General features: G+C 33.8%; 2 protein-coding genes across 5 annotated transcripts in view; both read right to left on the bottom strand.

Annotated features, from left to right (window-relative positions):
* Positions 1 to 1,826, bottom strand: part of arhgap18 (Rho GTPase activating protein 18) — a 37,585-nt gene extending 35,759 nt beyond the window's left edge. For 2 of the 4 annotated variants that reach the window (XM_065268994.1, XM_065268995.1), the window contains exons 1-2: positions 1,638 to 1,790; positions 1,336 to 1,397 (exon numbers count right to left, since the gene is read on the bottom strand). In XM_065268994.1, coding sequence (XP_065125066.1) covers positions 1,336 to 1,346 — 11 coding nt within the window. In that variant the 5' untranslated portion in view covers positions 1,347 to 1,397; positions 1,638 to 1,790. Of the gene's footprint in view, positions 1 to 1,335; positions 1,398 to 1,637 lie in introns of all 4 variants that reach the window. The other 2 variants (XM_065268992.1, XM_065268993.1) reach the window with 1 other exon arrangement.
* Positions 1,827 to 8,122: 6,296 nt separating this feature from the next.
* Positions 8,123 to 12,507, bottom strand: tmem244 (transmembrane protein 244). The gene is made up of 6 exons (XM_065268758.1): positions 12,415 to 12,507; positions 12,203 to 12,288; positions 11,834 to 11,910; positions 11,397 to 11,522; positions 10,378 to 10,422; positions 8,123 to 8,259 (listed from the first exon to the last, which is right to left on the bottom strand). The coding sequence occupies exons 1-6, from the start codon at positions 12,505 to 12,507 to the stop codon at positions 8,162 to 8,164; spliced, it is 525 nt and encodes a 174-aa protein (XP_065124830.1). The 3' UTR covers positions 8,123 to 8,161.
* Between the last annotated feature and the right edge of the window lie 2,176 nt (positions 12,508 to 14,683).

Raw genomic sequence — 14,683 nt, 5'->3', positions numbered from 1 at the left:
GTGAGTTAAATTTTTTTCTTGCCCGAAAAAGATCAAAGGATTTTGTTGATTTGGTATTTGGGCTGTAAATAATTTTAAGGATGCTTTGGGCTAGTTTTAAATGTCCATTGGGATAGTTTTGATACACAAACCCGGCAACCCTGGCTGTGCGCTTCAACAGACGTTTGATCCGGTTTGTTTGTACATGTAATTGATTGCCATATTTAGGGGACATGTAAACTGTCATAACCTGCAAACAGATTAAATTAAGTGGGATTGTCAAAATTTTGTGCATGTAAACATAGCCTGTGTGTATAACAGCTGTTCGATTTGTGTGTCCTGTAGCGCTTTTTTGTTTTCTGGGATAGCTGCATTGGATACATTAAAAAATGGATTTGTAATAAAAGTATGAAAATTTTTGTTGGAGATCAGGAGAAGAATATGCTATTATAGTTAACATTCCAATAACACTTTTGATAATCTTAACAACATTGTGAACTAATAAAATCTGTTTTCAAATATTTTTGATGGATTTCTTTGAGAAAATTCTCAAATTTAATGTCAATTGCTAAGACTGTTGTACTGCAGTATCACATACACTACAGTATCATCATTATACAATATCTAATAAAACCCATAACGGTTAACCGCTAGTTTAAAATTAGGTTGTAGTCGCAGGTGGTTAAAAATCTGGGCTGTTAACTGATTTATTGTAGGTTTAAATGCCACAAGAATCTGTCATCGATCAAAACCAATACAGTATGGTCAGCAATATCGTATGTAAGTTATATTACTCAAACTGAAAAGATCTTGAAGTAGGGTCATTCTTTATTTGTGGTGGCAAGTGGTGTCCCTCTACTTTACAAGAGTTAAAATAAACTTTAAAAACCTGTTAATTATAAAATGTTTCCATGATTGTATTCTGTAGGATAAACACAATTTGTGCCCTATTGACAATTAATTATTTTATTTAAAATACATATTGAGTTTGAGAGATTGCATTTATAACAAAATATATTAAGTAATTTTTAAGAAAAAAGTAGTGTCCCCCAAATTCATATTTGTGGTGTAACAACAATGGATGTCGAAGGGGAAAATCTATTTGGACTTTTTAAAATTATTTAAAATTAAAAATGTTATTATGCTTCTATTTTAATGGATATAGCATATTAAACGAATTTCAAATGCATAACAATTAAAAAACAACCAATTTCTGCCTCTCACTTGCCACCCCAACTGAAAAATGACCCAGTAGCAGTGACAGCGCTTCGGACTTTTGTAAACAATCTACAGTCACATTACCACATGAGAACTCAAAAGAGTTAGTGCTGACTAAAATAATATTAAAATACTAACTGGTTAATCATGTTGTTAGCAATCAAAATGTCCAGTCTAGAGAAGATCTCATGAAGCTCATCCTGAAAAAACAGCACAAACATAGACCTTTGGTCACCAGGGCTGTGTTCAAAAACCAAATGAAAGTATTTCTGGACTCCACGGGCGCTTAACGACGACTAAAAACGTTTCGCGCGTATGCGTAAACAAGCCTCCTAGGTAGGCAGCGCACTAGATTTTAAGACATAACGTTAGCTCTAGGATACAGTTAGTGCACATTACCCCGGGTAATAAAGAAAGTGTTGGTTGGTTCGATCTCTTACCTTAGTCCCGAACCATCTGTTTGTTCCGTACAGCTGACGGCGAGTTCAGTGTTGCTGATGAAGGCGGTTAACACAACACCCTGATCGCGACTCATGTTGATTTCAGCGCCGCATTATTCTTAAAAGTTTCACGTGAACTACTGCTGCTGATCATCGACTTTCCCATAACAACATGCATAATCAGACTACGCTCCCGCCCCTAGGCGCAAACCTTACCAATCATACTACGGTAAAGGGTTGTCTTATGAATATCTATTAGATGATGTCACGATCGCTTCCCAAAACGCACTGATTGGCTACAGGCAGACTTCAAGCGGCGCCGCGCAGACTGATAGGCGTATGACATCGAAGTAGCGCGAGATCGGAGCACAGGTTTATAATCGCTCTCGCGGTACTTTGATGTCATACGCCGATTGCTCTGCGCAGCGCCGCATGAAATCGTGGCTCATGAATATTAATTACTGTCACTTGACACTTTGGGAAGGTTACCAAGCAACCGATACGGAACATTATTAATATTTACATGACAAATATTTATCGTATTAGTAGGATTAGCCTAATGTTTTTTTCGGGGGGAAATTATGATTGGTCAAGCCATATAAAACAGTTCAGAGCTGAGAGGTTAAACTGTCTGTCTCAGTGTGTTTCACAGCTGTTTACTCATGCGAATGAATTTAATGACTTTGTTTCTTGATTTTTTGTCCCATTGCTTCATTATGACACCTCATAACTGCCACATTAATTAGGCTGATGTGCAAAAATAAGGTAAGCCAACGTTAGCAACAATGTGTAAGAAAGTATATCAATAGGCTAGTAAATACATTTATTTGGAAATAAAAATAATTCAAGACGACAGGATACATCTTTGTCAGATATGAAAGGTGATTTAGAGAGACTAATATAAATATTCACATACAGTTCAAAATAATAATCTGCTTCGCTCACAGACACACTCTCAGTAAATAATAAGGGTCAGAATAATATTTTTAAAGTAACCACAGAGTTACACCGTTTACATTCTTCTGGAAAGCAACCCAACAATTTCTTACTTAGATTTTATACCAAGTAAATTAACAGAAAAACTTTTTTTTCTTCATTTTAAATTGCAATGCTGCTCTCTAGTGTCCACAGTTTATAACTGTGAGTACAGTAAGAGAGAGAGAGAGAGGGGGGGGGGGAGACATAAAGACATAAAAACACATAAAGGGTCTATACTTCTAGTTCATAACTATTGTGTAAAAATTATTGTGATAATATGTTAATTTTTATTTTAAAATGTAGGTTGTTTTAGAGAGGAATATGTTGTTACATAGGTGTCATTTACATGGGGACGCTGGGGACATGTCCCCACCACTTTTTGAAATGGCTGCACTTTATGAAAGCATTTGGTTAAAATGTTCAATCATACAATACCTGTGCGACTTACACTGCAAAAATGACTTTCGTACTTAGTATTTTTGTCTTGTTTTCAGTAGAAATATCTAAAAAAAAAATTTAGACAAAACAATACAATTTAAGTGAATTTGTGATTAAAACAAGCAAAAATATCTTCCAATGGGATGAGACAAAAATCTAAAAATAAGATTTCTTTTTTCTTAAACACTTAATTTAAGCTAATTTTTCTCATTCATTGGCAGATATTTTTGCTTGTTTTAGGCACAAATTCACTTAAATTGTATAGTTTTTGTCTAAAAATGTGACTTATTTTCTTACGTCATTTTGCTCATCAAGAAAATACATCTTGATTTAAGAATTTTTAGATATTTCTACTAAAAACAAGACAAAAATACTAAGAAAGAAAGTCAGATTTTCAAGAAAAAATTATTAGTATTTTTGTTTCGTTTTCAGTAAAAAAATATCTAAAAATTCTTAAATTAAGATGCTTTTTCTTGATGAGCAAAGCAACCCAAGAAAATAAGTCTAGTTTTTAGAACAAAAATATCAAATGTAAGTGATTTTGTGCATAAAACAAGCAAAAAAATCTTGAACATTTTTCTTAAACACTAAATCTGCCAATGGGGTAAGCAATTTTTTCTTGAATTTTTCTTGAATTTAGTGTTTAAGAAAAATGTTCAAGATTTTTTTGCTTGTTTTATGCACAAAATCACTTACATTTGGTATTTTTGGTCTAAAAACTAGACCTATTTTCTTAGGTCATTTTGCTCATCAAGAAAAAGCATCTTCATTTAAGAACTGAAAACAAGACAAAAATACAAAGAATTTTTTTTCTTGAAAATCATTTTTTGCAGTGTACGACTGGTTTTGTGGTCCAGGGTCACATATGTTGCGTTGTGTGCTTTATAGTGTGTTTTCTCTTACATATATAATGAATTTCATTGTAATCATTGACTTAACATGCTGCTGCTGTTGGGTTGATCTGGTGTTGTAGGGACTGTTATGTGCAGTCGACATTGTTAAGGGTTTTATGCTGAGTATTTTTGTGTTGTTGACCGGCCTACACTATGCCCAGTTTTGATGCGCCGTTATTCAATATTTTTCCAGTCCTGCTGTAATGTTTTTTCATCTGATCCTTTGTCCCCACCACTTTTCAACACAAACTGACGCCCCTGTTGTTATATCATATTTGTGTTTCTCAGTTGGTTCTGACCGAGTCAGTATTTTATTAAGAAGATTTTTGTCCTTCTAAGAGCTGTGATAAGTTTTTATTTACTTTATACGACAAACCACACTCTTCATATTCCCCCACAAATGACCTCTATAAAAATATAAAATACCTCATCACAAACATTTGTGTATTCAGTGGATGAAGGATGGGCTTAGTGTAATTCAAGTTAAAAACAAACAAAAAATAATGTATATCCTTTAAACAATATAAAGCATCTTCACCTACACTGTGAAAAAATACAGAATTTCTGTCAAATCAACATATATTTTGGGGGACATATCATTAAAATCTCACTTTTCCATGTTTAAGTGCTATAATTGGTCCCCAGTGCTTTTATCAACCTAGAAAATGTGAAAAAGATCAACCCAGTAACTTAGTTTTGGTGAACCATTCTCTGCAAGCATGTGAAAAAATAGGTCATTGAAATTTAGCTCCCCTTGTGATGTCAGAAGGGGATCTTATAATAATACCGCTCCTTAATCCGCACTATCCAACCACGGCACTGCCATTTAGGGCAGAGATCATCTCATTTGCATTTAAAGGACACACAAAATTAAGTTAAACAATTTCAACTTGTTTTTTTTTTAAAGTTATGTCAACTATTCAAAACTTAAAATAGTATGTTGAATTGACTTGCAAAACCAAGTTAACTTCATGCTGCATTTCTTTTACAGTGTATCACTAGCGTTTTTCTGTATGGAAATAATAATTTTACTAAAAATTAAAACACATATTAACCATGGTTTTGTGGGAAACAGTTTACCATAATTTTAAAAATGTTTCAGTATTGGCAAAAACAATGGTTATTACACTTAAACTAAAATTAAACACTTATAATTTTTGTAAGGGAGGATTGTGTGTTGAGGCCAGGTTAATCTATGCTACTCTGTTAGCTTGCTTGGTATGAGGTTAAATGATCACTGTTTGTTTGTTTTTATTTATTTATTTATTTTTTAATGATGAAAACAAATTTGTTTAATAATTTTTGTGTGGCAGATAAATGCAGTTAATGCTAAAATTTGTTTACGAAATGTTTAAAAATGAAACGTGATTATTGACTTTTGTTCATGTCGTACTGTGGAAATGGTCCAAAAAATGTCACTTCCTATCATGTCACAATTTTACCCTTAGGCAACACATGTGGTAACATGCAGGATACAGATAAACTTCATGTTTGCTGTTTAAAATAAGCTTATGATTTTTTTCTTAAATGTTTTATAATAGTGGATTTCAGCTCAGCAGATAATGTTAAAATGTTTAGTTTGAATACAGTTTTGCATTTACTGAAAAGAAGCAGCTCGTGAATTCCCACTAAGCACCAGATTAAAAGTTTCTCCTAGATATCTCACAAAAGCTTTACATGTCTGACTCCAGTTTAACATTAAGATACATGCTGTAGATGACAAGGTAACCAAAAGAAAATTATTTTCTTCTAAAATACACATTATTTATATGTTGACCTTAAAACTTTTACATTCAACAACGGTCTCCTTCTCCTATGGTCACTGAGTTCTCATTTCTCATGTTGAAATGGATACAGGGCATGTAAAGAATAGACTGAAATGTTATCTGTTTATAGCAGGAGTGTCACAGCCTTCCATGCTATGGTGCAACAGTGATAGAAGTGCTTTGTTTTCCTTTAACATCTAAATTTATTTGTTTTTCTTTTCAGTGAACATTAACATGATCATATGTACTGTACCATGGACTACATTGCACAATTTATAGACAAAGTTTTACTCCAAAAAAAAGATGTTTGAAATGACTAAAAACAAATGCAACATTTTTGTCAAATCAACATAGATTTTATGCTACTTTAACTTAAATTAAGTTAAACAATTTTATCTTGTTTTTATAACTTATGGCAACTATTTACAGGTCAAAACTTAAAATAGCATGTTGAATTGACTTGCAAAACCCAATTTTCTTCATGCCACATTTACAGTGTATATTGTTTAAAATGAAGACAGAGTGTATTGTAAAAGTATTGCGGTTGCCAAATGTTAGCATAACATATCCATGCAATAGTTAACATGGTGAACTATACCTACTCTAATAGGACGTCTGTGTGAACTGACTTTATACATCCAATAGAAATCCCCTTGACACCTGAATTGGCTCAGAAAAGTGCAATTTTCTGGATCATCTTTTAATGGTCTCATTGAGAATAGTAAAGTCCCAGTCACTTACCAGAGCTGGAGGTAACACACCAGTTTTGTTACCATGACCTGGGTAGGGTCAGATGGGGCGTTTGACCCCTGCGGCACCATGTATTCCACCGTTAAGTCCAGATGCACCTGCGGTAAAACTCGTCTTCACGACTCTGATCTACTTCAACTGCACCGCCCCTTTTCTCCTCTTATACATAATCTTATTAAATGATTAATGAACTTTTGACACCATGGCACAGCAGACCATCTGTGAAAAAGAAGCGCTTAAAAAGTGCTGTACAAGGGTTTCATTCAGCTGATGTCAGTCATTTTATACAATAGCTCATTAAATACTGTTCACAGATGAGAAAGCATCTCTCTGAAGCATCGACATAAACTACAGTAACTGTAATATTACAGATGAAAACAGGATGACAGATGTCAGTGATCAATGATATATGAACTATAATAATTACATCTATACAGTCCTCTGTTATTTTCTGGGTTAATTTAACTCTGCAGCCGGGTACGTGCCTTTTTGACCCAATGCTAGGTTGAAAATAACACAGCATTTTTTGAAGTGTAAACAGAGCAGCAGACTAAATCAAATAATTAAATCAAATATTTCCATCTTTACAAACATTGATAATATGCTGTTTTTAGGTTCATTGTAGTATTTCTAATTCAACATATTTACCTTGTTAAATTAAAAATATTTGAATGGCCCTAAAAACACACCATGGTGCAGGACCAGGCTTAGTCCCAGACTAAAATGCATATTTGAGCTGACTTAATTTAAAAACAAGCTTTGACTTGATTCTTAACATATATCAGTGCCATTGTTCTGTCCCAAGATACGCATTATTATTGTTTTTTGTGATGTTTGTTACTTAAATGTCCTAATATAACTAAGGGCTAGTTTTGGATTAATCTAAACCCTGTCTGGGAAACCGCCCCTATATATTCTTGCAATATAAATGTTTTATTCATTTCTATTTTTTAATATTTGACTAAAATATAAGTTTAGTTCATTTTTTGTTTCAAGTTTATAAACCTTATTCTTGAAGTTGTTCATCATGTACATGGTTTTATATGAGATTTCAAAAAAATGCATTTTTTTATTTGAATGAATGGAAAGATCCATCTGTTATTTATACATGGATTCTGAAAACACCGCATAAAATATTTTTAACAAAATATTTTGGCATCTTAACAACTGAACAGAATTTGGTTGTGATGATTGTAAGTTGGTTTATATGAAATAAGAGGCACAATCAAATTTTAAATGCCCTTGTTTTCATAACTGTTAGAAAGGCTTTAAAAAGCATCAAAACATTTTGGTTTGCTGAAAATGAATAACAAAATGAATAACAAGACTAGTAACTTGTAAACAATGTTGTGTGTGTGTGTGTGTGTGTGTGTGTGTGTGTGTGTGTGTGTGCGATGAGAGAGAGAGAGAGAGAGAGAGAGAGAGAGAGAGAGAGAGAGACGAGAGAGAGAGAGAGAGAGAGAGATAGAGAGAGAGAGAGAGAGGAGAGAGAGAGAGAGAGAGAGAGAGAGAGAGAGAGAGAGAGAGATAGAGAGATAGAGAGAGAGAGAGAGAGAGGAGAGAGAAGAGATGAGAGAGAGAGAGAGAGAGAGAGATAGAGAGAGAGAGAGAGAGAGAGAGAGAGAGAGAGAGAGAGAGAGAGAGAGAGAGAGAGAGAGAGGAGAGAGAGAGAGAGAGAGAGAGAGAGAGAGAGAGATTGTTAGAAATTCTGAAGATCCGCCGGATGAACAAAATTATATCTGAAGAGTCTGTAGGCCAAGAGCTGCCCTCCAAAAATCATCATCAATAATCCGGAGCCTGTGCGAGAGAAAACATTATACATTAATGACATCACACCTGTAGTGATAGAGAAATATTAGTGTCACACTGATTCCACACATCACTACAGTATAAGTTAACTGTTTTGATTTTTGCTATCTGTCATTTAAACACTCAAATGTCTGACACAATGCTCAAGAATGAAAGCCTGTCTTTATAACACAAAGTTCACAAGCCTGTTAAACTTTGGCCTGTAAGACAAAATTCAGACAGAGATGAGATAGTTGAGTGCTACTAACACACTGTAGGAAAATGCAGTCAATTCAACCTTCCATTTTAAGTTTTGATTTATGAGAAGTTGATATAGCCTAACTTGTTGTAAGTTTAGGTTAAGGTAACATAAAAATATATGTTGATTTGACAAAATGCCACATTTTTTACAGTGCAGTGTTACACATCTTGCTGGTAAAAGAGAAGCTCATACGTCGCTCTGTTTACTCTACGACAAGTCCTTCATTAGAAATCACAGGTCTCATGATAAATTATAAGAGTGCATGGGTCTGTGTCCATTATTTAACATTTTCAACATTACATACTAATTTTGGATGCAAGTTACAAGATTTTAACCATAGACCATTGTGCTTTAACATATTGAAAACTTTATATTTAAATATTTCATGTTTGTCTCAGTTATATGAAACATCATAGTATTCTCTTGAGTAGGGCTGCAAAAACTATTAATCGTGACTAATCGTTTGCAGAATAAAAGTATTTGTTTACATCATATATATTTGTTTACTGTATTTAATAATTGTATCTATAAATACACGCACATGCAATTATAATTTTAAGAAAATAATCTATTTATATATTAAGATTAAATTTAATATTTATATTTAAAAAATTGGGAACAGATTTCCACAACAAAATGTACTGTTATTTTGCGTGCACTGAGAAATCCAAAATGATACAATTCTTCTCATTATAAATTGGATATTGATTCTGAATACTGATTGGATAGTAGCTGTAAAATGTATAGCTATGACTTCTTCACCAGTATTATTTGTATAATTGTGCACATAGCTGATATTTATTTTTTATAGGTCTAACAGAAAAATGACATTTACATATTTAAATCTGAAAAGTATACTCAATAACCAGTACTTCCTTAACATTAAAAAATGTAATATTTATTATCATTATGATAACAAAGTTTACACTGTGAAATCACACACTCAAATTTGAGAAATGCATTTCCCTGACAGATTCATTAGCCTGTTGAAAAACTGACATCTTTAACCATTTAAACAGAACTCAATTTTATTTTGTGAAAATGATCAATGGTAAGTATTATCAAATCATATTTGTGACCCTGAACCACAAAACCAGTCATAATTTTTTTTTAAATAATTTAAACATCATTTGAAAGCTGTATGAATAAGCTTTCCATTGATGGATGGTTTGTTAGGATAGGGCAGGAATGGGGAACCCTGGATCCTGGAGGGCCACTGTCCTGCAGAGTTTAGTTCCAACCTTAACCAAACACACCTGAATTTTATTTCCAAGTAATCCTGATTTTTCAGGTGTGTTTAATTAGGGTTGAAACTAAACGCTGCAGGACAGTGGCCCTCCAGGACCAGGGTTCCTCACCCCTGAGATAGGGCAATATTTGGCAAGATACAATGATTTGAAAATCTGTAATCTAAGGATGCAAAATAATCAAAATATTAAGAAGATTGCCTTTAAAGTTGTCCAAATGAAGTCCTTAGTATTTTACTAATGATTTTATATATTTACAGTAGGAAATTTACAAAATATCTTTATGGAACATGATCTTTCATTAATGATTTTTGGCATAAAAATTTTATTGTTGGATACTGCTAAAATACTCCTCTGCTAGTTATGGTTTTGTGGTCAAGGGTCACATGAATGTGATTTTAAAACTTTGTTAGATCAGACTAATCATATTGGTTGCCCTTCACTCTAGGTACCTTTTTGTCACTGGGACGGTACTTTTTAAAAGGTTCTAATATGTATCATTTAAGTACAAAAGTCTACTTTTTAAAAAGGTACCCCCCCCCAAGTGACAACTTTTGTACTTTTTTGTACTTTTTTTCTGAAAGTGTATAAAAGCAGAAAGCTTTTAAATAAACTTACCAAGAGCAATCCACCAATGTTCAGTGGATGGAAAATCAGCCATAACTATGAAAACAAGGTCAAAAACAATTATTATAAGCTTTCAAGCATACAGTGTATCATAGGCTTATGTGTGTCACATTCATATCCTCCAAGTCAAAAATATGATATTTCTGTTAGTATTTATTCAAATAAAATCAAATATCAAATTGCAAGTGCAAGTCTTTTTAATTTACTACTTTATATATTTGATATATTACACTAAAACAAAAAAAATTAAAACAGTAAATTGAAATGACTTGTACTATATAGCCAATTTGATATACTTGATATACTATGCCATGTCCTTTTATAGAGGATCCTGTACAGTAGATGATTATGTTGCATTCATTTGTAGGGAGTTACATTAATATTGATAGAGGATAATGAGACCCAGAATGGATTTTTGTCATATCCACGTGCATTTATTTGAGCAGAATAATTTTTCTTTGCATTCTTTTTTGATAGATTTCAATACTTAAATTACTTTCAACCTTTGTGGTCGTGCTCTTACATCCGAACAGTTGCCTTTATGTTTCTTACAAATTCATTCATCAGAGCCGCTGATCTAGTAGGTAGTGCTGTGCGCAGTGGTCAGGGCAGACGTACTTTCGGCGACCTGAGTTTGAATACCGGCTTGGCGTATTTCTATTTTATTAATGTAATTTATTAATATACAATTTTTTTTTCAGGTAATCCAGTAGCCCACTACAGCTTTACTATTCACTATTGCTGATCTTCTGTATACCTCGGGTGTTAATCATGTCAGGATATTTTATATCCTTTACACCTTTATCATTTACTTAAAATTTTAGAGATGATTGTGTCTAAAAATGTGTGTAAGTGTGTGCATTAAAGTGTTAAACATCATCAAACACTCTTATAAAACCCAGTCAGAAGATATTTAGTCCGAATCAGCCGTGTATAAACGTGTCTGACAAAATATCTTCTCCCAAATGTTTTATGTGATGTGTCATTCATGTGAATTCAGCTATTCTCACCGGCTACAGTCAGTCCAATGTGTAGTAACGTGACAGTGATGGCGTAGTCCCACACCCAATCCTCCACAATCCATGCGAACATCAGACCGCCCACAATGTACGTCACCTCTGTTGAGATCACACTCACTAGACAATAAACACACATATGACCGTACAAAACCAAACAAGTAGCCTACACACTTTACTTTAAAACATAAGTAATGAGCGAGCAAAGTAAACTATTGATAGATTGTTTGAACTATTGATCTAATTTCTTGTTCACTCATGATTCTTTTTGTATAAAATAAGTTTAGTTTGATCAATTGTTGATTATGTGTTTGTCCTTTTATGTAGGCCTTTCAACAAAGCATCACTGCAAATATCAGCAATAACACGATTTGCAGACATAATGCATTATGTAAGTCACAAGCCAGTATATACAGTAGCATCCAGCCTACCTAAATATTTGGGACTCTGCCATGATGGTTGAGTTGTGTAGTCAAACGGTGCTAACAAACTGTCCACCTCCTCCACCCTGAAAACAAACAAACAAATAACCAGAACACAGTGGAGACACTGCTGTCATGCTGTCAATACTTACAGTACATGTATGTAAAACACAAAAGTACACCTAACGGCATTAAAAGGTCAATTGTGTATTATCATTTATTATATGTATATTTTGAATGCAGATAAAAGTGTCATGTGCCCCAGCAGTTGGGAACCTCTGATGTCGAAGATATTTTGCTCTACAGGAAGTCACTTTCACATCAGCTCACAAAAACAACAGAGAGAGAGAGAGGGAGAGAGAGAAAACTGAACCTCACCTGAGAAGACCGATGCACACACTGACCACAATATAATACAAAGAGTAAAAGCACAGCGTACACAAAGAGAGATTCTGAAGAACAACCTGAAAACAAACACACAACACCTGTTAAGCAAGAAAGAAAATCTAGACATTTATATTAAAGTAACACAGTTATTGAAATGACTACTGTACAGACAGCAGAGTCTTTCAGATACAGGTAGACTTTACCCAGGTGTCATGAAGTCTGCTGTTGATCGACAGGTGGTCATGGCGTTTGATCGGACCGATCCCGCAGCATCGACAACAATAGTCTAACAACATGAACGGCCACACGGTTCACTGATGCACACACTATACCATCAGATAACATCACATTAATCTGTGCACATGTGACGGCCGATCTTAATAAGATTAGCAAGAGTCTAAAACAGTTGTGTAAATCTGCTCAGGATAAAGCTCATCTTATGGACTGTGTTCACACTCAACATATATACTGTATTTGGGTGTGTTTGGGTTCTGGTCTGTTACAAATAAACAGTTTTGGGGGTAATGCATTACAAGTAATGTGCATATTACGTAATAATATTACTTTTCTTAAGTAACGAGTAAAGTAACGCACTACTTTATAAATGTACACATTAGTATTTGAGTTACTTTTTTAGTTTAATTAATTTGATAAAAAAAATTATGTATTGAATTAAACTGAACGTAAACACATTATGCACTTTATGCGTACAGTACATGCCTGTGTGGGAACAGTTTAAAGGAATAGTCCATTTTCTTAAAAGAAAAATCCAGATAATTTACTCACCACCATGTCATCCAAAATGTTGATGTCTTTCTTTGATCAGTCGAGAAGAAATTATGTTTTTTGAGGAAAACATTGCAGGATTTTTCTCATTTTAATGGACTTTAATAGAGCCCAACAATTAACACTTAAATCAACACGTAACAGTTTTTTTCAACGGAGAATAAAAATAACAAATAAACACTTTTAAAGCACAACTTCTCGTTTAAAACCGGTCGTGATGCGCCAACGTGACCCCACACAATACGTCATGACGTCAAGAGGTCACAGAGGACAAACGCGAAACTCCGCCCCAGTGTTTACAAGTGTGTTGAAAGAGGACCGTTCCGACGTTGTTGTATGTGGAATGATACTAATTAATGTCTTTGTGTCAGTTTATTGTTTACAATGGTCCGCAAATGTGCGTTTTATTTAAGTAACACGTGACCTCCCTACGTCACTACGCATTTAAGTTAGGTCACACTGGACCGGACCTAAACGAAAAGTTGTGCTTTAAAAGTGTTTATTTGTTATTTTTATTCTCCGTTGAAAAAAACTGTTACGTGTTGATTTAAGTGTTAATTGTTGGGCTCTATTAAAGTCCATTAAAATGAGAAAAATCCTGCAATGTTTTCCTCAAAAAACATAATTTCTTCTCGACTGAACAAAGAAAGACATCAACATTTTTGATGACATGGTGGTGAGTAAATTATCTGGATTTTTCTTTTAAGAAAATGGACTATTCCTTTAAGTCAGAAACTGAGATGGCAGGCCAGAGCTCGACATTTTTGTGATGAAATATGCAATTTCTGAATGCAGAACTTTTCAGTCCTAAAAAACACCTTAAAGGCCTGAAAGAGATCAAGCCTCAGCCAAGAAAAAGTAGCGCAAAAGCACCTAAAAAGTTACGTAAGCATTACTTTCTATGGAAAGTAAATTAGTTACTTTTTTGGAAGTTACTTAATATTGTAATGCATTATTTTTAAAAGTCACTTTCCCCAACTCTGCAAATAAATGGATTTAGGGATGTTGCTAAAACAGATATGAATCAGGCTTATATGTGGGCCTACTTAAAAAAAAAATTTATTGTATGAATCTAACACTGTCTTATCTAACAATATGAAATCTCATATGGCACAGCATCTTAAATAATAAATCCTCATGTTCATGTGAGAGTGTTTCTTTATAAACAGTAACAAGCATTAGTCAAGCTCAAGGTTTCTTTTAACATTAACATTCATTATCATTTTAAACATTGTCATTTTATCAAACAGCATTGAATTTACAAACCAAATGATACCACAAAACATTTAATCATTTAATTGCACTGTTAAAGTGCACCTATTTCATTGCTAAAAACATAATTTTTTGTGTATTTGTTATAATACATTGTGTTTGCGTGGTTTATGGTTAAAAAAACATTATTTTCCACATACCGTACATTTTTGTAGCTCCACATTTCACTCTCTTTCTAGAAACGCACACATTTTGTACAAAACTCATCAATTTGCGTTGTGTCCCTGATTGGCCAGCTAATCTGTATGTGTGATTGGTCTGAATACCTCTGACATCGCTGGAAATGTGACGCTCCATACCATGTTTGAAAGATTCGGTCACAATGCAATGCTAACAGGAGTTAATTTACAGGCTGTGAGGAATAGAGGAATTATGATAATGTCGGTCTTAGCCCAGGAAGTAAACTGTTGCCTA

The sequence above is a fragment of the Paramisgurnus dabryanus genome, chromosome 12 (assembly GCF_030506205.2).
Source record: "Paramisgurnus dabryanus chromosome 12, PD_genome_1.1, whole genome shotgun sequence".
Lineage (NCBI taxonomy): Eukaryota > Metazoa > Chordata > Actinopteri > Cypriniformes > Cobitidae > Paramisgurnus > Paramisgurnus dabryanus.
Note: the sequence above shows the minus strand (reverse complement) of the source record. Positions and strands in the feature narration are given on the sequence as shown.

Excerpts from the sequence above, each read along its gene's own strand:
- tmem244 (XM_065268758.1), bottom strand. The coding sequence starts at position 12,507 with ATGTTGTTAGACTATTGTTGTCGATGCTGCGGGATCGGTCCGATCAAA. Across the intron at positions 11,911-12,202 it reads GTGTGCATCGGTCTTCTCAG|GGTGGAGGAGGTGGACAGTT; the intron begins GTGAGGTTCAGT and ends GTTTGTTTTCAG. Across the intron at positions 11,523-11,833 it reads GCAGAGTCCCAAATATTTAG|TGAGTGTGATCTCAACAGAG; the intron begins GTAGGCTGGATG and ends TTTATTGTCTAG.